Source organism: Cucumis sativus, chromosome 5 (genome assembly GCF_000004075.3).
Source record: "Cucumis sativus cultivar 9930 chromosome 5, Cucumber_9930_V3, whole genome shotgun sequence".
Lineage (NCBI taxonomy): Eukaryota > Viridiplantae > Streptophyta > Magnoliopsida > Cucurbitales > Cucurbitaceae > Cucumis > Cucumis sativus.
Genome location: NC_026659.2, coordinates 11,496,665 through 11,523,423, shown reverse-complemented (window position 1 = coordinate 11,523,423; position 26,759 = coordinate 11,496,665). Strand labels below are relative to the sequence as shown.

General features: G+C 33.6%; 4 protein-coding genes and 1 long non-coding RNA gene across 5 annotated transcripts; 2 read left to right on the top strand and 3 right to left on the bottom strand.

Annotated features, from left to right (window-relative positions):
• Nucleotides 1-85: 85 nt before the first annotated feature.
• LOC101203643 (heat stress transcription factor A-8) lies at nt 86-4,109 on the bottom strand. Its single transcript, XM_004142219.3, has 2 exons — nt 3,583-4,109; nt 86-1,609 (listed from the first exon to the last, which is right to left on the bottom strand). The coding sequence occupies exons 1-2, from the start codon at nt 3,802-3,804 to the stop codon at nt 641-643; spliced, it is 1,191 nt and encodes a 396-aa protein (XP_004142267.1). The 5' UTR covers nt 3,805-4,109; the 3' UTR covers nt 86-640.
• A 5,832-nt stretch (nt 4,110-9,941) lies between these two features.
• LOC116403831 (glutamic acid-rich protein-like) lies at nt 9,942-10,580 on the bottom strand. The gene has a single exon (XM_031885462.1). It carries the CDS (start codon nt 10,578-10,580, stop codon nt 9,942-9,944), a length of 639 nt encoding a protein of 212 aa, XP_031741322.1.
• Nucleotides 10,581-17,131: 6,551 nt separating this feature from the next.
• LOC101214640 (cyclin-SDS-like) lies at nt 17,132-22,135 on the top strand. The gene is made up of 7 exons (XM_004142260.3): nt 17,132-18,234; nt 18,348-18,515; nt 19,169-19,335; nt 20,137-20,265; nt 20,421-20,601; nt 21,425-21,469; nt 21,661-22,135. Exons 1-7 carry the CDS (start codon nt 17,245-17,247, stop codon nt 21,688-21,690), a joined length of 1,710 nt encoding a protein of 569 aa, XP_004142308.1. The 5' UTR covers nt 17,132-17,244; the 3' UTR covers nt 21,691-22,135.
• Nucleotides 22,136-22,389: 254 nt separating this feature from the next.
• Nucleotides 22,390-25,227, bottom strand: LOC101203394 (binding partner of ACD11 1). The gene is made up of 5 exons (XM_004142218.3): nt 24,885-25,227; nt 24,006-24,109; nt 23,607-23,682; nt 23,415-23,498; nt 22,390-23,243 (listed from the first exon to the last, which is right to left on the bottom strand). The coding sequence occupies exons 1-5, from the start codon at nt 24,888-24,890 to the stop codon at nt 22,677-22,679; spliced, it is 837 nt and encodes a 278-aa protein (XP_004142266.1). The 5' UTR covers nt 24,891-25,227; the 3' UTR covers nt 22,390-22,676.
• Nucleotides 23,131-25,301, top strand: LOC116404110. Its single transcript, XR_004217035.1, has 2 exons — nt 23,131-23,273; nt 23,362-25,301. It is a non-coding gene; the product is annotated as an uncharacterized LOC116404110 (long non-coding RNA).
• The last annotated feature ends 1,458 nt before the right edge of the window (nt 25,302-26,759 follow it).

Below are 26,759 nucleotides of genomic sequence, written 5' to 3'. Positions count from 1 at the left end.
AAAGAAACTTTAAACTAGAAGATTTAATGAACTGGCATAAAGTAGGAGCCTTAAAACATTACAAATATTATAGTATAGAGAAGAATGAACAAATATAATTTGTAGTATGTTATTATAACCAACAAAATTCAGTTTGGGTGTAGGGTATGTGTACACGGGCACGCATATAAGAGATTGTGAGCATCAAATTTTATATCAAGCAATCATAACAAGAGGAGTGTCTGCCTAGCTTTATAGAAAAACATATGGAGCAAGGCAGGCAAGAAGCAATGGAGAAACCACTTCTACAAAATTGATACTGTATACTATGTGTTGATTAAAATTCATCGAGGCCCACAAAATATAATGCTTGAAAGTTTAAACAAAAGCATTACCTTGTGGTAGCACCAAGAAAAAAAATGGCTGAAATTCCATAAACCTGTTTGGAATGCAATACTCTGCTCTCAAGACATTGAAATGGCTCCGGCTTAATCACCTTCACTTCATACCCAACCAAGGTTACTCAGTGTGGATAGTGAAGAAAAAAAGAAACATATATTGAACTTTGAGATCTTATATTGATGAAGTATTATAAAACCGACGAAAATGTATCATTCTTTTAAAGGGTTCACATCTTGTCTGGTGTTTCATAGAGGATTTCTCAATCAGATGCCAAATAGTCCATCTGTTGGGTTAGAAGATGAACATCATTTGAATTCTCAATATAAGATTCATCCAACCTTGGTTGTATCCCAAAATCTTCACATTTCTCCATTTGCCTTATTAGAAGTTCAAAATCTTCGGAGTTCTCTTCATGAGTTTGAGTATCGATTGTTTCCATATCCAGTTCATCGTCCTCACTGTCCGTATATCTCCTTTCGTGGTCTACTTTTCTACCATTATCTGAATTCCCAGAAAAAGGGTTAGCTAGAAGAAGCTGCTCCCATGCAACATCTTGTACATCTGGAAGAACAAATTGACTATGATTGTCTAAACACACCTTTTCATCCATAAGTACTTTCATGAAGTCAGAATTAAGGAAAAAGTCTTTCATTCCATCGGGAAATGGTTCAGATTCTTGTTGTTTTCCCGGACCCGTCACTGGTGGAAGTAGAGTTGTTGACAATTCATCTAATGGTCGTTGATACCTTACTATCATACCATTTGAAGGTACTTGATTATCATCTGATATTTGCTCGAGCATGTTGCCAGGATCAGCCATGCGCCAACTCTTCTCTTTTGGTTGAAGAAACTGAACCAAAAATCCAGGGCTTTGCACTGCCATTACTAAAAATGACAGCATCTGCTGTTGATTCTTTTCCATACCTTGAAGGCGCTCTCTCAATAGGAGCAACTTGTTCTCTGAAGTTTCCTGGTGCTGCTTAAGTTTCACCAGTTCCTGCATTACAGCATTTTTATCTATTTTAAGATTCTCAACTTCCTTCCACAGCCCTGAATAATCAGGTAGTTCAACTTGTGCCTCAGAATTGTCTTGAGGCTGCGATGCTTTACGCTGATCCGTGCCGTGGATGTTTTTCCTTCGGTAGATATTCTTCAACAGATGTTTTTGTCCTTTAATGAATCCATCAGTTGCAAATTCCCAGCAATCAGTATCAATTTTCCGAAAACCCTAAAATAATAAAAGAAACCACTAGTTATAACAATGATTTGATCATTCAAAACCATATGTCAGCAGTTAGGGGGAAATGTAGTTGTTTCTCCTCTAGCAACTTATACGATATGTCTAACAGTTTTCCTCTTTTGCAAGAGCCTAAAAGCATGTACGTCGAATGACAAATGCACTCAGAAACTATGCACATCAAGAACACAACAAAAAATGTAGTATGCATGATCAATTTACAAGTCACACCTAATAAGCTTGACCAGAAATATACAACTCCAAGAATAATAGCCTCAAATTGCATCAAAACTAAATCAGGAATTCATGAAACAATAAACATTTGTAGAGAATGTCAAAAGGAGTAAAAGAAATTGCTGCAGACAAAGGAAATATGCATTTAAGTAGAACAAAGTGAGACACTTGGGAAATTTCCTCACACCAACCCAGGCCCTCTACATTCAACCTTAACTGACAAGAAACTAACCCAAGGCTCTTAAGGGAATGAATTGAAAAGAATAAAACATCATTTGTTTGATTGGTTTTCAAGGTCATTGTCAGACAACCTAAGAGCAACATAAGGCATGCCTCCATATCAACTATCAACTAGCGACAAGATAAAGCTATTTCTATCTTCATCCCTATTTTACAATGTAAAAAATATTTAACTCACATGTATGTTGATGGGGTCAAATAGATCGTGGAGGCAATGTTTGGGGTTTGGCACACTTCAATGCTTTCTCAGCATTTGGATACAGGAGAAGATTTAAGCTAGTTGCTTGCTACGGAGGGAGGAGCTGAAGCCTAATGGGTAAAAAAAACTGAATAGAACAAGTGAAGGAAGGAAACCCTGTTCGCTTCCATTTGAAGATAAAACCCGTACTTAAAACTCAGGTTTCTTCCTCCACCAGCAAATACTGAAAAAAAGAAACCAGAAATATCCCCAAGAAACTCCAATAGTAGCCGAGTATATTGAGAAATTTTATCAACTAAAGGCACACAAGTGGTTAATTTCAATGGCAGCCTGAGATTCCTTTAGGAATCATTTTAATCATTCATGAAATTGGGCTTTTTTCAATAACTACGAACCTTGGCAAAACAGTAACTACAAACCCTGCCTAGTCTCCCAACTGCAATGGCCTTTATATGGCCAAAAAAAATTCCCTAAGCCAGATCTTGACAATGGAAAACCCCAAATATGGAACTCCTTGCCCTCTCCACCAAAACCCCCTTCTGACAGTAGCCAACCTTCAAAACCTCCATGGAACAATCCAATAGTATCATCACCCACATGCTAGAGCAATTCATTGAAAATACTACACTTCTTCCCACCCTGGGGCACAATCGAATGTCCTAAAGTAATGATCGTAGCAACCAAAAGAAACTTGTACTTGCCAAAGGAAATGAAGATTATCCAACTAATACTTTTGAAAAGAATATGATTATAGAGAATTTACAGAAGAGGATGAGGGTAACTATGTCAATTGCATGGTAACTGAGCCCCAAGCAAGTCGGTTCTGATAGAAGGCATATGTTATGTTATTTGGCACTTACTAAAAAAGAATGTACAAAGTTGTGCACATAATTGAACATTTTGTTGTAAGAAAGTGGACCAGATAAAGGTTTCCCTGTCTAGAAGCAAAATTTAACCGACCTTGCACAAATTCAGTCAAGCCCCCATCAACATCATCCCAAGTTTTTTCAAAGTAAATCTTTCACCACCATTCCTCAATAGCGTTATTACTAATTAGGGCACCTAAAACAAGAAGATATTGCTATAATATCAAAATTAAACCACAGAAGAAAAGATTAACTTCATGATGAAGAAGGCGTATGGAGGTTCTTTTTAAAAAAGAATTCCATTCTTTCTAAAGAAGGGAAAGAAACCCACAAGAACAAAGACGGAAACAAACAGGAAACACGAAACAAAAACAAAGATAGAAGTTAAAGAAAGAAAAAAAGAAATGAAGAAACAAGAAACTCACATAGATATTAAGCTGGCGCATGAAGCTAGAGAAATTGCTATGCTTAAAGTACTTAGGAAGCAAGTGAAGGGAGAAATGGGTAATATCCAAAATGGTAAAACTATCGTTAGAAGAAGTCCAGGAGATGACTGAATTGGTGGAATCATCATCAACCATGTCGTACAACTTCTTAAGAAATGGCGCGACCGAAGATCCCTGGCGCTCCGCCGCGGATTTCACCATCGGAGATTAAGGTAGCGTAATTAAGAAGAAAGCAAAAGGGAGATTGGGAAGTGGGAAATTGGGAATTGGGAATTTTGAAGGGTTTTATCCTTAGGAAAGTGTCGTTGTGTTGTGTTGTTTTGTTTGGTTTTTGAGAGGCAAATTGGTCAGTAGGATGCTTCCTTTTGCATTCGCCATTTTGTTCGCTGTTTCCTTCTATTTTCTCAAGTGTGTGAGAAGAGAAAATTGTTTGTACCAATTTCACCACTTACATGTTGCCACGTACTTTCCTTTTTCTTTCTTTTTTGACCGACCCAGTTTTACCATCCAATCAAATACAAATTGTGAAGATGCTTTGCCATGGCTATGTATTTTCGTATACAGAAAGGTTTTGATGCCAAAAGCTCCTTCCTCTCAATTCCCTTTCTCTTTCAAAACTCACTCCACCAACTGGGCTCTTCCAAAACACACAAAGCCTTCAACGTGTTTTCGTTGAAAATTACTTGGAAGGAGAGTTTTCATTCAAACCTATAATTACTTACTCTCTTTTTTACATTAATATTATTACCCTAATTAAATGTGATAGTCTGTTTTACTTATATTTATTGTATTTCAGACAGCATTCAATCATTGTTACAATTGCAACCTTCAACTGCTCAAATCTCATCTTGCTCAAATCTCATCTTACTCTTCCATATCGCTATCAACTTAATTCAACAACAAAACAAACAAGTGAGAGAACTCTTTAACTTTCAAATGAAATATTACAAATAAACAAATAAGTTGTTCATTTATAAACTAACTTAGTAGCTCTAAAAGATACAAAAGCAATAAAAAAAAAGAAAATGGTATACAAAGTAGTGTGTCAAGCTTTAAAATATGATTTCTCATACTCTTTGGCTTTGATTTTTTCCCGTTGAGGGGAACACTCTCTCTATTTATGTTTTAAGCACTCACCTAAAACTTAAGAAAGAAATAATGGAAAATTGTGAGCTTGCTCTGCGATCTAAATTCTTGCACACCTTGTTATGAAGTAAAGACTTCTATTTATAGGCGATGAATGGTGTTGATAGGACATTCCACGCTTTATTATTAATGACTCTAATTAAAGCTACATTAGTTCTGTGTAGATGTCCTTTTGTCTTTTTTTGATATTCGCGTCAGTCAAATTTGTTTACTAGTGCATCAGACCAATAGCTTATTATGATCATCGTCGCGTTGGCTAGGCATCTCCTTTCGTAACGTTCTATCATCAAGCTCTACTTCTTTTTGCCTAAAATCCAGCAATAAGACATGTAAAACGCAATAAAACACTGATGAAGTTCTTTTGTGCTATGCGATACACATGCTAGTCAAATTCTTTACTTTTTTCCATGTTTTCTTCTATTCTTATATGATAAGGTTTCATTATTTTACATAAAAGAGCATAATAACCTATATTTATATAATTTATGATCTCCTCAGAAAGGATCGTCCTCAGTAGATGACACTTTAGGTTAGTCTCATTACTTTGATGACACTCTATAAGTTTATTACATGAGTTTGCACTAATACTGTTTTTTCTTTAGATGGCTCTGAACCCACTCATAGGACATGTAAGCACTCCCAAAACATGGAGTTGGAGAAATACGTTCAGAGAAATGGAAAGATTCCAATCTCTATCACACCAAGATCGGAGAAGCCAATCTCTGCACATATTGTTCGGTTTAGCAACACCATCGATGTTTTCGTGTGAGATACATTTCCAGTCCACTACGTTAAGTGGGCTAATGTTTCACCGGAGTATATTGAGGTTGTTAAAGGCTCTTTATAGGTAAGAATTTTAGAATTACTTTACATCCTAATCTACATATACAGAAACCTAATTCATATGTTATTTCCTTTGTAGCGTCATTTCGTGCTTGATTTCACAGATCATGCATTTAATAGATTCGTTGACATCTCTGAATCTGCAAACCACCGAATTGGGACACCACCCGTCGGAGACCTTCCTATCCTCTGGGATGCGATTGGTTTGTGGGAACCAATTATGATGGAAAAATGTTTAGAGATATTGAAGAGAAACTTTTTACTTTTTGCAAAGAGAAAAAACCTTGGCTTTTTTCTTGATGAATTTGGTTAAAGAAAAGTGTTTTCTTGTAGATATTTATAACTCTCATTCCTTCTTGGAATAAGAAAAGGAGTAGGAGAGAATCATCCGATTTTATTATCAAATCTACTAATTAATTAACAATTAATCAATTAGTTAATAATTAATTAAATCATATTTAATTAATATTTCATTCTAATATTATTTGAATGAATATATTTCCAATATTTTATAGATTTATATCAATATAATTAATTAAATCATATTTAATTGATATTTCATTCAAATCTTATTTGAATGAATATATTTCCAATATCTTATAGATTTGTATTAATATAATTAAATCATATTTAATTAATATTTCATTCAAATCTTATTTGCATAAATATCCCTGCAATTATCTTATAGATTTAATTAAATAAAACTAAACTATTAATTAATTTTTCAATATGATATTGTAATTATAGCACCTTGTTTTAAAATTTTGCAAATAGAGCAAAATTCTCACTTCTCCATCTTAAATTTGTTATTATTTCTAAACTACCATTCAATAACTTATTTCTCTTTCTTTTTTTAATGTCTTACTCATTATTTATTTATTCTCCCACTTTTTAAGGCCCTAATTATTTGTTTATTCTTATAGAAGAAAAATTATTTATTTTTTCTGTCTTAATCTTCATTTTAGAATATCAATAGTATAATAATTGCAATATGAAATATAATGGTTGTTGATCGGAGTAATTTAACTTCATTTGTGATTTTTTTTTTTTTACTTTCTTCGATATGTATTTTGAGTTGAATCTGTATATTCTAAATTATTTTGTTTTATTTTTTTACAATAATTTTGTTTTGGTTTTATTTTGTCTCGGCTTTGTATATCAGTGTTGTGATATACTTATATTATATGTATTAATTGGTTAATATATTTACTACATGATTTTTCATTTTATCAAATTTTATGCAGTTCATTAGAGTATTATTAAGTATATGAATGATGTAACTCAGTGTATCATTATCAAGTATATCAACAATATATTATTAAAGCATATCAGTAAAGTGAATCATTATCAAGTATATGAACCAAGTTTACAAGTGTATATCAAGTAGGTGGTGAAATCGGGTTGGGTTGAAAGATATTCTCAACCCAACCCATATTTTTGGGTTATTTGAATTGACAACTCGAATAACCCGAATTTAGTTTCGAACCCAATCATCTAAGAAAATGTCATCATTTGAGGTTGCATAGAACATTTGGGAACAATTGTCAAAGCCACCAAAAGGTGGAATTATAATCAAAGAAAATCACGTGATTGACTAACAAATTTCCTCCTATGAACGGTCAAATGAGAAGATGCCTCGTCCAAATATCATGTCGGTTATGGTGACTGGCATGGATACAAGTGAAGACAGAATGATTGAACTTGAAAAAAAGATCAACATGCTCATAAAGGTCGTTGAAGAAAAGGATTACGAGATTGCATTTCTCAAGAATCACATCGAACATCGTGATGTTGCTTAATCAAGTCATACACACACTGTCAAAAATAGTGACAAAGGGAAGACAGTTATGCAAAAAAATCAACCACAAAATTCAACCTCAATTGCATCGCTGTGTGTTCAGCAGTTGCAGGAGATGATTGCAAACTCCATAAAAACTCAATATGGTGGACCTGCTCAAACTCTCTCTTCATTGAAACATGTGAAACTGCTTTCAGAATTTCAGAATGTTGAATGGATACCAACCACCCAAGTTCCAACAGTTTGATGGAAATGGTAACCCAAGACAACACATTGCTCACTTCATTGAAACATGTGAAACTGCTGGTACGAGAGGAGATTTGTTGGTAAAATAGTTCGTTCGAACTCTAAAAGGAAACGTCTTCGACTGGTACATCGACCTAAAACATGAATCCATTGATAGTTGAGAGCAGCTTGAGGGGGACTTTCTCAATCGCCTCTACAACACTCGACATATCGTTAGCATGATGGAGTTGAGAAACACCAAACAACAAAAGAGGGAGCCAGTCATCAACTACATAAACCAATGGAGAGCTCTAAGCCTAGATTGTAAAGACAAGCTCACAAAAATGTATGCAATTGAGATGTACACCTAAGGCATGCATTGGAAACCTCTTTATATTTTGCAGGGGATAAAACCACGCACATTTTTAGAATTGGAAACTTATGCCCATGATATGTAACTAAGTATCACAGAGGAGCAAAATATTTCTTGGTTCCAAAAATGAGGAGTGACAAGAATAAAATTGATGACACTAAAAAGATTGCAAATAGTGTCAAAAATGAGTCTATGGTTGTTCATGTAACTCCTTCGAAATCTTTCTCTAAAGGAAAAGAAACAAAAATTGAAAGAAAGCATGATGAAGATGAAAAGCGAAGCCCAACTCTTAAACAAAGACAAGAAAAAGTTTATCCATTGTCTAACTTTGATGTTGCAGACATGTTAGAGCAGCTCCTAGAGAAGCAACATATTCAATTGTCAGAATGCAAATAATCGGAACAAGCAGAAAAAGTAGATGATCCTAAATAGTGTAAGTATCATCGAGTCATTAGTCACCCTTTTGGAAAGTGTTTCGTGTTGAAAGAGTTGATTATAAAGTTGGCTCGTGAAAATAAGATCGAGTTGGATATTGATGAAGTAGCTCAGACGAATCATGTTGCAGTCGAGATGACTTCAAATGTTCCACCATCAACACAACTTTATGATCAAAGGAAAAGCTTAATTCAGTTTGGGATTTCAGAACCTATAGTTGGACAACTTCAACAAAGGATTATGACAACAAACTTCCAAAACAAAGAAGAGTCTGTTGAAGATGACGACAAATAATGGATAGTTATGACTCGTCGAAAAGGAAGACAACCAAATTTCATTCAAAAGGAGTCGTTATTCCGTCAAAGGCATGCAAAAGGAAGCATCTCCCATAAAAAGAAGGGGAAAAGAAATAAGAAGATGTGACCTAAGACTGTCGCAGAAAAAGACGAGGACTCATTTGGGTCTTGACGGTTGATAACTTTAAGAGAATTCCTCCCAAGAAGCTTCCTTGATGATCATCCCAAGGAAGAATTAGAAGTCATTGCATGTCATGCTGTCAGTGTAACAGAAGTCGACAACAATTATGCATCTTCTAAAGAAATCGACAATTCAAATGAAATTAAGCATAGGACTTCTATCTTTGATCGTATCAAGTCTTCAACTACTCGATCTTCATTCTTTCAAAGATTGAGTATGACCACGAAAGAAGAAGAAAATCAATATCCAACGTGTGCTTCCACTCAAACTTCAGCTTTCAAAAGGCTAAGTATCTCCACATCGAAGAAAGATCAACCTGCAACATCTATTTTTTATTAAAGATGACAAGCGATCAACTTGAAAAAGAGATGAAAACTTTGAAGGTAAAATCACTTCATGAAGAAAAAAATGACGAGAAGATTCACAGACGTGTCCCATTACGCATGAAAAGAGGGTTGTCTGTTGACATTAACACAGAAGATCCCTTGATTGTGAAGCCAAGACCTATTATATTCACCAATTCCACAAATGAAGAAGATGAACAAATTTTTTATGAAAATATTTGTTAAATGTGTAAAGCTCCTTATTACAAGAGCCTAAACTACATGATGCGCCTAGTCCACAAGAGCTTAAAAGGTGAATGACGAAAAAACAAATCAGTTGAACTACGTATGACTTGATCCCTATGTTATAAAAAGCGTACGTAGGCAGCTTAAAGTTTACTTTAAGTTCAGTCACAAAAAAAAAAAAAATGTATTATACTTCACCATGATGATGTAATCTCAATAGAAAATGAAATTTATAAGCAGTTACAAAAGAAAAGAAAGGGGGCAAGGTCTAAGTAGCGAGCTCTTTCTTTTCTCCCAAGTGTTGTGACTAAGAGAATCTTCTTCTCTCATGTGTTGCAGCCAAGAGGATTCATCTTCATCTTCTTTTGCATGTTGCAGTTGAGACGTGTTGCAGCCGGGAGGATTCATCTTCATCTTCTCCCACGTGTTACAGTCGAGAGGATTCATCTTCATCTTCTCTCACGTGTTGCAGCTAAGAGGATTCATCTTCATGTTCTTCCACGTATTGCAGCTGAAAGGGTTCGTCTTCATCTTCTTCCACGTGTTGCAGCTGAGAGGATTCGTCTCCATCTTCTTCCACGTGTTGCAGCTGAGAGGATTCGTCTCCATCTTCTCCCACGTGTTGCAGCTGAGAGGATTTGTCTTCATCTTCTCTCACGTGCTGCAGCTGAGAGGATTCGTCTCCATCTTCTACCATGTGTTGCAGCTGAGAGGATTCGTCTTCATCTTCCTTCATGTGTTGCAGCTGAGAGGATTCGTCTTCATCTTCTTTCATGTGTTGTAGCTGAGAGGATTCGTCTTCATCTTCTTTCATGTGTTGCAGTTGAGAGGATTCGTCTTCATCTTCTTTCATGTGTTGCAGTCGAGAGGATTCGTGTCCATCTTCTCTCATGTGTTGTAGCCGAGAGGATTCGTCTTCATCTTCTTTCATGTGTTGCAGCTGAGAGGATTCGTCTTCATCTTCATCTTCTTCCGCATGTTGCAGTCGAAATGTGCTGCAGTCGAGAGGATTCATCTTTATCTTCTCCCACGTGTTACAGTCGAGAGGATTCATCATCATCTTCTCCCACGTTTTACGGATGAGAGGATTCATCATCATCTTCTCACGCATGTTGCAGTTGAGAAGATTCATCATCATCTTCTGTTGCAGCTGAGAAGATCATCATTGGCATCTTTGACGTGTCATAAGCGTCGCCATCTGCATCTTCGACGTGCGGTCATCATCTGCATCTCTAACGTGTTGCAGCCATCACCATCTACATCTACGAAGTGCGGTTATTATCTGCATTTTCGATGTGCCACAACAATCATCATCTGCATTTTTGACGTGCGATCATCATTTGCATCTTTGACGTGAGATCTTCATCTGGTTCTTCATCGTGTTACATCCGTCATCATCTCATCTCCGATGTGCCGTAATCGATAGGATCTCCATCTCCATCTTTAATGCGTCGCAGTTAAGAGGATCATCATCTTCAGTGTATTGTAGTCAAAACAATTGGGTGACATGATAGAAGTTCCATCGTCTAGGACGAAGCAGTTGGACGCCATGATAGAGTTGCATCATGTACAAATCCATGAAGCCAATATGATGTCGAAGAGACCAAAACAAGAAGCTTGCATAGGGCTTAAAAAAAATAGCTATAAAAAATGAGAAAGTCAGTTATGAGAAAAGAAAAGAAAAAGTTTTAAAAAAAGTATTTAAAGAAAAAAACAGAAAATGAAAAAAGAAAAAGAGAAAAAATAGAAAAGAATAAACGAAAAGAAATAAAGGGAAAGAAAAGAATAAATAAAAAGAAAAAAAAGACCAAGAATAAAAAAAAATAGAAAAGAAAGAATAGAAAGAAAGAAAGAAAATACTTTTTCAAATTTAAAAGATTTTTTTTCTTTCTCTTTTCTTTTTCTTTTCTTTTCTCGCCCTCCCGTCCCGTCCCCAACTTTTTTTTTCTCTGCCTTCTCTCTCTCCTCTTCGTCTATTCTCTCTTCTTCTTCCCTCCTCTGCCTCTTCCATTTGTTCTTCTTCTTTTTTTTTTTCATACACTCTAAAGTCCATTTCTAAGTATTTATCTAATTTCAATATAACTACGCATTTTGACATACTTCTTCCTTGTATTTGCCTCATTAATGGTTAAGTGTTATTATGCGATTAAGTTTACTACGCAAGATGAAAGATTAGGCGAGAAGAAGTAAGGAAACTTCCTAGAACTTTCTTAAGTTTACTTAATGGACCACGTGTAGAGTTTAAGTTAAGCATGATTAAATTAAATCTTAAGCTGACATATGCACCACTAAGGGTACTAGTTGACGAGCAAACAAGAGTTTAATGATGACTAAGCTTGTTTAAGGATTAGTAAAAATAGGGGTCCTCAACCAAAGTTTTGAGAATTGTTTTTTTGAGGAATTGAAGAGAAACTTAAGTGTTGAGGTGCTATCAAAGTGACTAAATGATAAGAGGAAGAAGAGAAGGGATTTTTTATTTTAGTTCTTAAAGAGCTGTGAGTATTTTCTCCCAAGTGTTTAAATGATTTCCAGCTTTCTTATAAAATCTTTTGTGGTTTGAAATGATGATTTCGACATGTATGCTTCAAAAGAGATTTCTAAGTTAAGTTTACATTACGTTTAAAGCAAGTTTTATTATGTTTCTAAGCATGTTTTATGACAATCAATGTTTGTAAAACGGTATTCAAATCATTAGTCTACTTTCTAACAATAAACTGACTATTATGTGCACATAAAGAGTAAAGGTTGTCATGTATAAAAGTGGTGCATGGTGTGACGATGTGGGATAATGTATAAAAGATGTGCATTGCGCTTCGGCCTTAACAACAAAGACGAATTTGTATATTCTCGGATGTTGTTGTTACAGTAGTCTAAACACAAAGTAATGAGACCTAGCGTAGAGAATGATTCGGGATCCTTAGCAAGAGCAATGGTTGTTGACTAATGTGTGTGTTCTTGTGAAATGTTGAACTTATGTGATTGTTAAGCAAAATGATGTTTACAAAAAATAATTCGCAGGAAGAATTTTATAAAACCTTGCTAAGTTTATAGATTTATGTTTTAAAATTCCATCCTCCAGAAATCAGGCAGTAAGGTCAGCTTCTAGGCAAGAAGTGGTGCTAGGCGTTTTACTTTTAAGTTTAATTGTTGTACCTATGAAATTTGAATAAAGTATTGTAGAACGCTTTGTGTTTAAAGTTAATAAAAGTATTGGTTTGTCTTATTCTTCTTTGTTAAGCTATTTATCGCCTAAAGTTTGGTTATAGCTAAAGTTAAGGGGGAAAAGTCAAAGTGATTGGAAAAGCTTAAGGACCCCAAGCTGAGTGTCTTTTGCATCTAACGCGTCAGAGATACTTAAGTCACATCACGTCTCACATACCAAGAAAGGACGTACACAGGGCGGGGTATGACAAGCCATCATAATGAAATAGAAACCTAACTAATTAACAGAGTTACAACTAGTGGTTACTATTCAATGGTTTGGTCTTATGCAAACTCATTGCATAGGATATCATCACTCACATGTCACCTACATGAACACGTTGGATCATTGCATTTGTATCAAATAGAAAATGAGTCGTATCATGGTGTTCCCAGGATAAGGTACCCAGTTTTCTCCCTACATTATAGACTCTTTGAGCTGTATCTCGAATATTGATCCTTGTATGTCTACATACTGTTAATAACATAATCAATAATGGTTATTAAGACAAAACTAATAATATAATCAATAACCATTTATTGAAATTATAATAACAACAATTTATTAATAACGGTTAACGAATTACATTTACTATCTTCAAGTTTTAGGACATCAACAATTATTTCCTTTGTCATTGGCTTTCATGACAGAAGTTTGACTCACTCAAACGATTTCACGAGTCTGCATTTACTCTTAGAGCTATGATTTTGTGGTCTTGGCTCCTCGAAAGCTTTCATCAAGAGATTAATTTTCCTCTCCATTTTTCCATGACAACCTCAATTGTTAGACCAGCCATCATGTCAGACATCACATTAGGTTGTTCTTCCCTTTTAGAACTACTATAGGCAGAATTAGAGATATCATACAAAGAAGTTTCTTTGATGACAACTCCAACTTTAGAAGATTTCATCAATTGTCTGATGGTGCTTTGCATGATGACAGAACTTTGACCTTGTTCCTAGATGATCTCCTTCAAACAATTGTAGGTAACAAATCCTTGTAAGCATCGGTTGCAACAGAAAATTTTGATGCATCTTTCTTTGGTGTTGTTGGTTTGCTTGCAAATTTAGATGATAAGAGAGAGATGAGAGGTAGGGAGGTTCCACTGGACAAGCCAATTTATTCGTATAAGTTTCTAGAGAAACTTGTTTCATGAAGTTAAAATTGTGTTGATTAGATTATGATGTGATGTGGTTCATTGTCTAGTACTTGATCCTTTTATTGTCCATAGGTTGAATGCTTAATTATGCTTGATTTAGTTTAGCTTTGAAAGCTCTGAAGTTTTCTAATTGTTGAAAGAGTTCTCGAATGCTTAATTATGCTTGATTTAGTTTAGCTTTGAAAGCTCTGAAGTTTTCTAATTGTTGAAAGAGTTCTCTCTAGGCTTTAAGAAGTCTAAATTTTTTAACTCCTACAAATGAAGAGAACCTCTCTATTTATAGAGTTATCCGGTGGGGCATTATATAGGCTTGGACTTGGTTGGTCCATGTATCATACCCCTGGGTCCAACCATATATGAGACAACACATGTCAACTTTTAATTAGTAACAAATTCAATTATTTGTATTTTCGTAATTGATTTGCTAAATGACATGGCAATTTGTGATAGATTCAAAATTTCTCATTCAGCAAGAGTCTTATAAAAGAGGAATGGAGAGAGGAAAAAATTCTTCTAAGCTAAAATGAGAACTCCACTTTCTATTCCTATGTCATTTGCTCCATTTCTTTATAATCTAACTCACGAGGATGGTGGAGAATGAAATGGAAAGTGAGGACGAGATTGATCTCGATCTCATCCCATCTCATGAAGATTTTCTTTTAAAAAAAGTAAATTAAGAAAATTGTTTGATACAAAGGACCAAATACCTCTCTTGTAATAGTTGCCTGTAGGTTGTACCTACACAAAACGGAGGAAGGAGGAAGACACTTTTAGCTTTACTAGTTTTTTTCACGTATGTTGCACGTGGATGTCATGTTATTTTTTAAAACATAAAATTAATAATATAAGTTGTAGCATTTGACTAATAATTATATTTTCATATTTATCTAATGTAGAGTTATATCTCATTATTTTTTACTTTTATTTAGAATTAATATTTCATTTTTAATATTTTTTTTAGTTAGTCTTTTTATTTCAAGTTTAGTTAGATATCAAAATATGATAACATAGTTTATTTTGAAAAAAATTATATTATATCTTTAAATTATAAAATATTTTTAAATTATATTATATTATGGAAGATTATTGAAAGAAGCCTAAGTTATAAAAAAGAAAGAAGAAAAATAGATTTAAGTAATATATAGAAAGATGATAGCAATTACTATTGGATAATTGACGTAGAAAATATCTGTATATATAAAATGTTAGGTTTTTATGAGATTAAATAGTTAACTTATCGTCTTTTACTATTTTAGAATTTGAATGTTTGTAACAAATATTCATAAGTCGTCCATAGTTGATACATAATATAAAGGTCATATATATTTCTAAGCTAAGAATTTGAAAATATATAACTAAAATCATTGATTTGAATTTAGTTTCACCATATTTGAGTTTTCTAACTCTTTTGGTTTTGTGTTTATGCCTAAATATTAAATTTTTATCATATAAAATCACACTAATTTTTAAATTTAAAACCACTCTAAAAAAATTATTAGAAATTTTAGAATGTTGATCTATAGAAGGATAACAAAGAGATATACTAATTTAAGATAAAAGACATAATAAAAAATAAAGTCTCATGTCATTTTACTTTCTTATTTTAGCTAGAAAAATAAAAGGAAAATATAATTGAAAAGAATATGAAAGAAAATTTTTCATTCTACTCATTTACATAACTAAAAAAATAACGAAAAGAAAAATAATTCCAACCAAATAGAAAAAGATAATAGAAATGAAAAAAAAAAGAAATAAAATATTTGTACAAATCTCTAACACCGAATAAATAAATCTTGTCTTCTTGCATTTCTCTCCTTCTAATTGATGATGTCATTTTCTATATTCACTATTAATTTTTATCTTCACATCTTTCTTGTTTTCTTGCACTTCCATCTCCACTTAACAATGATTTGTTGTTCAAGGAAGCAAGGGATATCATACATTTATATTGAATAAATTGGTAGAAAGTATAAGTTAGAGAATTTTAAAAGGCTTCTTTAAATTTATTATGATGTCTATAAAAATTATTCTTCCATTACGCATGAAGTTAATTAAGATAATAAATATTTTTATTCATACATTTTCAACATTTGAATTTTTATAATAATTTCATTTCTCTTGAACTTTCTCTATAACAATCTTAGAAATTATAATGCTAAAAGTGAATAATAAAAATAAATTTAAGAAAGCCTAAGTAGAAGTGAACGTTTGAATGTTGAATGTTTACACAAAAATAGTTGAAGGGAGTTGTTTATATTGTTAATAAAAATAGAAAGTTACAAAATATTTTAAACTTATATGAATTATTCTAAAAATTTAATTATTAAAATAAAGAGAGATTTTCATGTTTTAACAAGGTTGTGAGAATGTAATTAAAAGATAATAAATAATAATTATTTTTAATAATAATAGTAATTAAATCATTTTAACTTCGGTGTGTGATAAGTGATGTTTTCTTATTTTATTTTTAATAATTAAATAATTTTAGCCTTAATATGTCACAAGTAATGTTTTTTATTTGTTTTTAAAAAATACTCATTGCATTGTGTACCTGAGTGTTTTTTTAGTTACCAACCTACCCTAAAATATTCAATAACAATATTTTTCATGTTTAAAAGACTTTTTAATCAATAAGAATATAAAATATTAATTACATAAGCAAGAATGAAACAAAGAATATAAACAAAAATTAGAGAATTATCATTTGGACAAAATGGTTCAAAAATGATGGTACATGTTAGATAGTAAGATAATATAAGATAGATAAGATAAGTTGGTACAAAAGTAATACTAAAAATGCATGTGTTTTGTAATAATTTTCTTTACAAATAAAAACTTTTATATACAACAAATTCATATCATAAAACTAACCAAATAACGTTGATGAAGGTAGATTTGGATAAGGATAAAAGTTATTTTTTATTAAATATTTTTATTTTTTAAAATCTTTTTACAATACGAGGAAAATATGAAGATGTAAAGAGAAAAAAAAAAGTTTATTTTCATCTTGTAAACTAAAAGAAATGAATAGTTTTAAGTGAAAAGCAAAGAGTTGATGAAGGTAGAAGAAGAAGATGAATTAGATGAGTTAACAATTTAAGTTGTGAAAGCGATAGATAATTGATATGAGGGGGGTATGTTGGTATGTTATAGCAAAAGATGAGATTAAGTAATTTCACTTCATCCCCCAAACTCAAAACTAAAATAAATTATATATTTCAGAAAATAAATATTAATTAATTTTATTTACAAAAAGGAAATTAGGGGGTGGGGGTGGGACCCATACCCACTACCCACAACGAAAAGAAGGCTCACTTCCAATTCTCATTTCTCTTTTCGCTTCTTAACTTCCATAACCGCTCTTTCTTCATCTTCATCTTCATCTTCCTCTTTCTCTTCCTCCAAACAAACACCATGAAATCCAAGAAACGAAGACCAAACCCCAAACCTCAATCCTTCTCTCCTCCCAAGAACAAGAAGCTCCGTTCTCAGCTCCCACGCCGCAAACGCCCTCTGATTTTACCCTTTTTCTGCTGTTATTTGGATTCCGATTCCCCCCCTCCCTCCACCACTTTTTCTTTTGCTTCTTCTTCTTCTTTCACTGCCGCACAATCCACCTCCACGTCCTTCTTCCCAACCGGACCTGAGGTCTCTAGCCACCTCAACCCCCTGAATTTTAGGAAGACACGATTTGATTCGAACAAGGAGGTTGGAGTAGGGAGTAATGAGCAAGTGTCTGAATCCTCTTGTGTTGAATCTAATTCTGGACTCGATTTTGGTGTTTCCGGACCAAGCACTACTTCCAAGTTGAAGAATAGGAGAACTATTCACGGAAATGAAGATCCAATTGATCCAGCGGAGAATGGAGTTGATGCCTCGTCGAAGCTTTGTGGAAAGGGAGCTGTGGTACTCACTTCTTGTGTAGAGTCTTGTGCTGAATCTATCTTTCAGAGTGTTTGTTCGTTCGAAGAGAAAGGATTAGAGGTTGAAGATAACAGACTATGGGAATTTCAGTTACCTGAGCTACAGAAAAACGAAATTAATAAAACTTTCACTGTTTCGAAGTCGGATTCGACGATAGAACAGTGGCCTGGCAGCTTGAAGATTGAATCGGACCTTGCTTGCACAGAGCAATTCTCTTACGATGATGTTTCGGAATACTTAAGCCAGCCGTTGTCGCTTCAGTCAACTATTCTATTGGAGATGTCTGATGACTGCTCAGATTACACTCCATCAATTTTCTTGGAATCCGGAAGCGAATTTTCAGAGAAATCGAACGAAGACGCAGCTCCTACATCGACATTTACCATGTTGCTGCAGTACAGACGCGAATTTATAAGCTTAAATTTCTCTCACATCAGAACTAGCTCGTCTATTGAAGAAGAAGAAGTAGATCAATCTACGGTAATTCGCTGTTTTCGTGCTTCCTTTTCGTTTAACATCTGCAACAAACCTGGAGCTAATCAAACAACTTATTATATATATATATATGGTTTATTTAATCGATTTTAAATTAGATTTTGAGATTTGAAGAATTGGACGATGAAGAAGCCTATCGAATGTTCAGAAATAGAGAAAGACGCCAACTGATTATTTGCGACTACATAGAGGAATATCGGTCCACAACGGATTATGGCGATTTCATTCTTCAGCAACGGTCAAATATGGTCCAGTGGATAGTTGAAGTAAGTCCTGGATTTCAAACCTCCATGTTTCTCTTAAAAATTCCTGAATTAGCATAAGCAATTCCCCGTCTTCCATTTTCATCGTTAATAGCTTTGGTATTCTGAGACATTAGAACTGTAGAGTGTATAGGCACTGTCTATCATATTACAATTTGTACTGAATTGCCAATTTGTTCTTAGCATGTCGTAAAATGAGTCCCCTGCCTTATTTGATTTGGAACTTTATCCAACAATGTGATTTACTGATGAAAATTACAAAGTCATTACTATGATCATACTTTTTACTATTTAAGGCAAGCAGTTCATGATTCTGCACACATATACACCTAGATGTTACAAGCTTCAGTGCATCTTGAATTAGCCAAGTTCAGCTGATTTTTCTTTTCATTTTGTACTTCTACTTAGATACATAATCTGTTTATTTTTAACTTAATAATAGAATACTGATTCATAACAGCGAGATTTGTGCTCATTACTGTGAATGTTAGGATTTTCTTCGAAATACTCCAACGTAGTTGCATTTTCATCATCGGTTCATGGAATACATTCTTTATAATCTCTTTCAATTCCTTTTCATGCGTTAAGGCTTGTCATCAATCAGTTGGATCAAACTTTTTTACATTATATAGCTTTAATTTGTTGAATGATGGCAGCGATCTAGAGAAAAGAAACTTCATCAGGAGACGACATTTTTAGGAGTTACCCTTCTGGACCAGATTCTGAGCAAAGGATTCTTCAAAGCTGAAACTCACCTTCAAATTCTAGGCATAGCATGTCTAACTTTGGCGACTAGAATTGAAGAAAATCAGTCATACAGCTGGTGACTTTTGAATCTCTCTCTTTTGTCCCATTTGTCTTCATCTCAGTTTTAATTATATAACAACTGTGGTTCCTATCTACTATGACCTTAACTTCGTTAGTCTATATTATGTATGATGAATATTGATAGGAAACCAAACTGTATGCCAATTGGTCTTCTTGTTTCAATCCAAGGGTGTAGAATTGAGTAAAGTTAGGATCAAATGGTAAGTAGTACACTAGAAATAATAATCAGAAAAAACTGTCTAAAAGTACTTGAATTCAATAGTCTTGAATGTTTTCCTTGAGCTCAAAGTGCCGGGACTGAAACTTTTTCCGTTCATGAACAAAATAACGTTGTGTGATTATATCGTAGATCCTCTTATAGGAAACTATGTAACAGAAAATAGCCATACATGTTACATTAGTGTCGATGCACACACCTCCCGTACGGCACTGCAGTCGAATCCTATTGCCTTAACAATATCTTAAGTTCGTAAGTTAACAACTCATGTGCACAGATGATATCCAAGATCCACCAAGAAAACATTATATGGCAAACCACTTCAATCACTTCATCGGGCCATCAGACAATAAAATTCTGATCATATAGAGCTCCAAGTCAAGTCAGATGTAAAACAATTGTTTAAAACTGTTCTTCTCTCTCTCTCTCTCTCTTCCTCAAACTTCCTCTTATCTAGTCTTAATTTATCTTTGACTGGTAATTTTCATGAAAAGTGATAAATAATCATCGTCTGTTTCATTAAATAGAGCTTTGAGAACTGAAAGTATGATAGTACTTATTTGTTTTTGGGCAATTCAGGTTACAGCAAAGGAATATCCATGTAGGGAGCAACACGTACAGAAGATCAAAAGTTGTTGGCATGGAATGGCTCGTTGAAGAAGTTCTAAAGTTCCATTGTTTCTTGCCAACTGTTTACAATTTCTTGTGGTAAATCTTCCTTTCACTAACTTCACCATTTGTGGGAAGGGAAAAGGTTTTCCCTTTCGTGCATCCATTGCTAATAAACTCCTGTCCATTAACAATTCGAATCTACTCCAAATAACATGCTTTATTTAAATTTCTTTTGTTGAAAATTATCTTAGGTTCTACCTGAAAGCTGCTGGAGCTAACTCAGATTTGGAGAATCGAGCTAAGAACTTCGCAGTGCTCGTTCTTGCAGAAAAAGTCCAGTTTTGTTATTTCCCTTCAACGATTGCAGCTGCAGTTGTCATCTTGGCGTCCTTAGGAGAAAAACAAGATGCACCAAGTGAACGAGTCATTGAGGTACAAAAATACAAATACCTTTAAGAGGGAAAACTCCTTTATCTATATTTATATACTTATGATTTATCCAACAGAACAAAAATAAACAAGTAAGTCTAGAAGAAAATTTGAAGTTTTACAAAAAAAAAAAAAAAACAGCATAATCTAAGTCCAATTAGATTCCAACACGTAAAGTGCACATATAAATTCCGTACTCATACATATACTAAAAGGAAGTGCTAGGTTATAGTGTTAGTTTAGATTACATATCAAATTCATAATAGTGAACTTTCTACTGTTAATCAATATAAATATGAAGGTTTGTTTATTATAAATTTATAACAGTAATTTATGTATTTATTTAGATTACTCTTGCATATTTCTTACTTTATCTTGAGGAAGGTTTCCTGTCTTATAAAAACCCTTCCATGACCAAAATTTCAACCTTAGACTAGTCCCATTGAATCAATGGAAGGATATATGTCCATCCTTCCAAAAGAACAAGAATCATCGATCTTGTTCTTCAAAACGTAGATTTTACCTTTTTTTTCTTTTCTTTTCGAAACAAAATTGAAAGGAAATTGAATCCATGATCACATAAACATTAAAATATGCCATCAAAGTTGAATTTGTGAGTCAAACATGCAATGAGTTAACCCTTTTTTTTTCTAATTACTATCTATTTTTAATAATTTATTTCTCTTACACACTTTTTGTAGTTTGAATAAAGGAACTACTACTAATACCTTGCAATTTCTTTAGAAATCTCTAATAATAGAAATAACATGTATTTAGACATCTTGTTGAACTAACTCATAACATCGACTGTATTGTGGTTTTGCAGATACACGTCAGAACAGAAAACGATGATCTCCCTGAATGTATCGAGGTATTTATAGTCAACTATAAAAAAATCAATTGATCATTTGCATAAATCTCTACTTAGATAAAATTTTCAAGGCTTAGAAACACATTTTTAATAGAAACAACTTTTTCAAGCATTAAAAAAGGATCAATCCAAACAAATCCTTATTTTTCCAGCAAAAAAAAAAGTGAGTAATACAGTTGGAATTTTAACAGAGCTTGGAGTGGCTATTAAAGTTTCTATGATGGAAGCATGAATTCCTAAGACAGCAAGAAAGAAAGCAAGCAATTTATGTTCCATTGGTCGTTTTGACACATTCTTCCTTCCTGACCTGACCACTTAGACATCATCTTGAACACAGCTAGTGAAGCTCACCCTCTGAAACCAGCTCTATAGGTAAAGACATTCATCAATTCTCTTCTATTCTTATCACCAACAGAATCAAAATTTTGATGATTGCCATAAGAACTCTTTTTGGCCAAATGGTTTTTCCTTTCAAATTTTTATACAAGAGATTGAATCAAGACCTAGTCGTCAACTCCATAACCAAATAGTATTTGATGTTCATTTACATGCTTTCATAATTTCATGTATTTAGTGTTGAATTACACATTGTATGCGCTTGATACTCAGACCTAATGACTCTATATTCTTTACCAAAACAAACAATGGTTACGGTGAGATTTTCAATACTCTAGCAATCGAAGCTAACATGTAAGCCATGAGAATCTCACTCCCAAGCATTCTTCTACTTGCAACTCATAAATGACCTGAAGCTTAAAACAAAAATAATTATGCCATCCTAAACAAGTCGTCATAACATCCTAAGTTGGTATGTAATGCCTTATTACTCCAAATAATAATAATAAACAACATGGATGAGAACAAAATAAAAATGTATTCATGTTTCGAACTTAAGAAGAATATGTCAATTCACAAATACCTAAAATTGAAAGAAACTTGACTACATTAATCAATTACAAAAGTTATGAAACAGTATACAGTCGAAGTATTCAAATAGGGATTTTTCTACCCAAAGAATGTCATAACATTTCAACATCCACAAGTAGAAAGAAGTAAACTCTGTAATTGGAGCACCTCTAAAATGTAAATGTATAATATCATACAACAAAGTGGAGAAAAAGAAGAAGAAGAAGAAGAAGCACAATGTAATTCACAAGTATAAGGTTTTTCATGCATATGAGATTATGATTCACAACTTACTGTCTCTCTATCTATCTGCTGAATTAACTGGAACAATAGCAGGCTCCCCAGGTAAAGGCTCGTCCAGATGGAGCTCGGCGAAGTTACTAATAATCCCCGTTCTTTCCCGATATATACTCTCCTTTTTCTCCTCCTCGGCTTTCTCGACTTTTACCTTTGTCATTTGGGTCACTTCCTCAGCAGCTTTTGTAACTGCAGTTACAGCATTTGAAAACCATGCTGCTCCAGTTAACACATAATAATTGCTCATCAGCGCTGTTCCCGCGCTTGTTGCCTTTTGCTCTGCAACGGCAAGCGCGGATTTCGTCTTCTCCCTAACTTGGAACATTTCATCCATCTCCCTGACCTTTTCATTCACCACTGCTGTGCCTGCGGTTATTTTCTCAGTTATTCCCATCTTGCGGTCAATGGAAGCTACGGTTGCAGAAGCATTTGATGTCAATTGGAGTCGTTCGTCGAATGCTTTTGCTTTGTTTAGAGCATCCTTCCCCAAGATGAAACCCTTCGCAAGCATTGTACTTACGACGTCTTCAGCCTGATTCGGAGCAATCCCAGTAACCGTTTGCCTTTTATCCTTCAAAAGATCAGAACAATTTTAAGACAGGTACTTGATTTTTAGATACTTCCATTTCATCATTAAGATCCATCAGACAACATAAAAGATTTAATTCGTTTCTGTGCATAAAATCAAGGAAACAACAACGAGGAGACGTTTTATGCTCATCATATAAAGGGGAGAAATTACCAGGATTGACGACATTGCTTCAGGTGGAAGATGGTAATTCTCAACCAAAGTAATTGTTACAGATAGATCACCAATTTTAGCTCCCTAAAAGATAAAAAAAGAGAGAATGAAAACAAAAACTAACATAACTATTAACTATAAAAATAAATAATTAAAGAGAGCAATGTTGGGTACGTAATTAAAGAAACATACTGTCAAAAGTATTGCAGTATCAGCTCCTTGAGAATCCTTATATGTAACATAAGCAACCTGAGTGTTCTCACTTTCTCTACACCAATAAATAATAACAATCAAATAAAACCAACAGTTGCAATTATAGCAATCACCTCCAAAATCCTTCTACAAACACAATATAAAAAGATTTACAAATATACTAAAATTTAAACTCAACCATATTCCCAATAGGAGCTTGTCAGCATTACATTTTGTAATGTTTGTAATCCTCTAAAAATGCTTAATCAGTACCACTTACTCATCACAACTATCCTAAAAAAGTATTGTGACCAAAACAGTATTTTATAATAAGAAATAATCAAATTCTCCGGCATGAGTTTGCCAAATAAATAAAAAAGATAGAATATTATCACTAACCTTTGCATTTCAACGTAAAGGATTTCCCCAGAGAATGAAAAGAATTCTTTGATATCTCTCTCAGAAGTAAGTTTTGAGATATTGCTGACTTTGACAGTTCTCATCTAAAAACAAAAACAAAAACAAAAAATTGTATAAAGAAATGCAAAAGTGTTTATCTTCTTATGAATTAAGAAAATGTTCAAATGTTTTTTTCAATTCAGTGGTTTCACATAATAGCAAAAGTCTAAGGTTATGAATTCTAACTTCCACACAATATTATTTCATTCTTCAAATTAAACCCTAAAGAATAAATATAAAAAAGAGAAAGTATGCAATGTCATATATCCAATCAGCAGAAAACTGAGGAAAATGTCATATCTACGAACTCAATTTTGAGTCACTCCGAAGATATATCTTAATGAATAAGAAACCAGAAATAGGGAATTAACATTGAAAAATTCGATGGTTGGATCGTCGACAAGGTAATAGTTGAAATGAACACATGTGTTTTGAGTTTAGTAGTAGTGATTTAACAGTTAATAATTTAAAATTCATTGAGTTTTCATCATCAAAGTGAAAAGAAAGTAAGCTGAGATTGAGGCAACTAAATTCATAAACAGAAGGAAAGAAGGAAGAGAGTGTTTTGTTGATGATAAATTGGAATTGAAAAAGAAAATGTAAGTGAAATTTGTGTGGGCAAAAGAATGAGAAAGAGAAAAGTACTGTAGAAACAGAGATGTTGAAAATGAAAAACCCTAATAAGAACATTAAAATTGGAATTCCAGAAATGGGGATTGAGTATTAAGAGAAGAAGAAAAAGAAGAGTAATAGTAAAACATAAATGCGGCAGGCAGATCTGCATCAAAGATTCACACATGAAGAAGAAGAAGAACTCACCGACATTTCTGAAAATGAAAAGAAAGAATACAAAGATGAAGAAATGGTTTGGATGAGATGGAGCGGCGGAGAGAAGAGAAGAAAAGGGAATGGTTGAAGAAGATGAAATGAAGAAAGTGTTTGTTGTCTCTTAACCTTCGGATTTCTGGAAACGGATACGGTTTTTTGTTTTTCATTTTAGATTTAGAAGAAGAAGATACCCAAACAAAAAAACAAAATAAAAACAAAAAACAAATGGATTTTAAACTGTTGACTTTATTATTATGATTAAACACAAGTGGAGCCAACTGGATTATATTTCATTTTATCCAATTTTTCTTTTCTTTTCTTTTCTTTTCTTTTTGTTAAAGAGTACAATAGAGAGAAAGACTAGAGGTGTGTTCAAGAAAATGGAATATATGGACCCAATTGAAGTTACTAACCTTTGCATTCACTTTATCTATTCATTTCGGTTTACTACTTTTAGCTATAATAATTACCTGTGTCCGAATATTTTAACGGCGAAAAGAAATGGTAACGCCTCACAATTTAATTATATTATTTTTGTACACGTATCTTCCATTTTTGTTATTTTGTAAGTTTGGCAAAAACTTCAAATCCATATTACAATCAATTGACAGAGAGAAAAATAATAACCATCAATCGAGGTAGGATGTACAACGGTTGATGATGGTAAGCAACGAGAAGGTGATACAATAGAATGTGAGAATTACGTATTTAATGGGTTTGTTGATTATTTATTCACCAAATAACTTTTAAAATTAATTTTGTTACCACTCTTAGACAAGATTTTCATTATATAATTCGAATTGGATTGTGAATCTTTTCCTTTGTGTCTAAATTATAATTATTTTAGAACACAAATTTAGATAATGATTGAAATAATGTAAATCAATTCAATCCAAATGTTTTGTGATTGGTTTCATCCTTCCATATAATAGTTGTTCACGTTGAACAAACTTACAGCCAAATATTCATGTTAAGCCTAAATTATAAATCCTAAACGTAAGAACCCTCAAATCTTTTAAGAGCTTGGAAGGATACGATAAGTTTGGAGTTAAGTTGAAGTTTTCCAAAAATAGTCTAAGTGTCATCTTTGGTAGGTCAACATTGGAGGGTCATTATAAGAATGTCATGGTTAATGGAAGAAGGAAAGTTATGTTAAGGCTATTAAGTTGTTCTAATTATTTAGAATCGAATGATTAAAGGAATTCAAGTGGTGGAAAAATAAAGGAAACAAAGGAAAGAAGATTAGATTATGAAAAGGGCTGACAAGTGAATTTTTGGCTAAGTTTATGAGCTAGGCAAGATGGGCTTAGTAGGTGGCCAAAGGAAAGGTTGAGATCTTCCAAGGACATGACTAGGCGACCAAGACATGTGATATGTGCGTTTGGATGAGAAAACCTTTAAATTGTTGTCTTAGGCAGCTAAGTGCACCTTGACGAGATGAAGCTTGGCACGAAAGGGCTAGCAGGTTAGGTGTTATTAAGAAGGAGGCGGGGCTTTGAGTTGGGGAGTCTTGTGCGCAAGGAAGGCTTATGCAGTTACAAATTAAATCTAGTTTTCAAAGTAGGGCTACTAGACAAAAGTGAGGCAAGGAAGATTGAGTTTGGATTCAAAGAAGGGAGAAAGGTCATTTCTCAAGTTGGTTTAGAGCAGTGTTCACTTTTTCAGAGGCTACAAGACACATCTCTTTGAGTTTTAAGCTGAAATCTTGAGGTAAAGCAAGTTAAGACATTTCTAAGCAATTTTGTAGAAAAACAATTTCTCTTTAGAGCTATGGATACTTAGTTATAAATTTTCAAAGTTGTGTTAATGTTTTGGACGAAAAACTAGTTCTGAGTTGTGCTTGTGGTTGGCTGAGGGTCAAGGAAG

What these genes read in the sequence shown, in the direction of transcription:
- LOC101214640 (XM_004142260.3), top strand. Translation starts at nt 17,245, where the DNA reads ATGAAATCCAAGAAACGAAGACCAAACCCCAAACCTCAATCCTTCTCT. An exon ending in GAAAATCAGTCATACAGCTG is followed by an intron (nt 19,336 to 20,136) that starts GTGACTTTTGAA and finishes TGGGCAATTCAG; the next exon opens with GTTACAGCAAAGGAATATCC. An exon ending in ACTGTTTACAATTTCTTGTG is followed by an intron (nt 20,266 to 20,420) that starts GTAAATCTTCCT and finishes AAATTATCTTAG; the next exon opens with GTTCTACCTGAAAGCTGCTG.
- LOC101203643 (XM_004142219.3), bottom strand. Translation starts at nt 3,804, where the DNA reads ATGGTGAAATCCGCGGCGGAGCGCCAGGGATCTTCGGTCGCGCCATTT. An exon ending in TGCGCCAGCTTAATATCTAT is followed by an intron (nt 1,610 to 3,582) that starts GTGAGTTTCTTG and finishes TTATTATTTTAG; the next exon opens with GGTTTTCGGAAAATTGATAC.
- LOC101203394 (XM_004142218.3), bottom strand. An exon ending in ATACTGCAATACTTTTGACA is followed by an intron (nt 23,499 to 23,606) that starts GTATGTTTCTTT and finishes TTTATCTTTTAG; the next exon opens with GGAGCTAAAATTGGTGATCT. An exon ending in AAGCAATGTCGTCAATCCTG is followed by an intron (nt 23,244 to 23,414) that starts GTAATTTCTCCC and finishes GATCTTTTGAAG; the next exon opens with GATAAAAGGCAAACGGTTAC.
- LOC116403831 (XM_031885462.1), bottom strand. Translation starts at nt 10,580, where the DNA reads ATGCGTGAGAAGATGATGATGAATCCTCTCATCCGTAAAACGTGGGAG.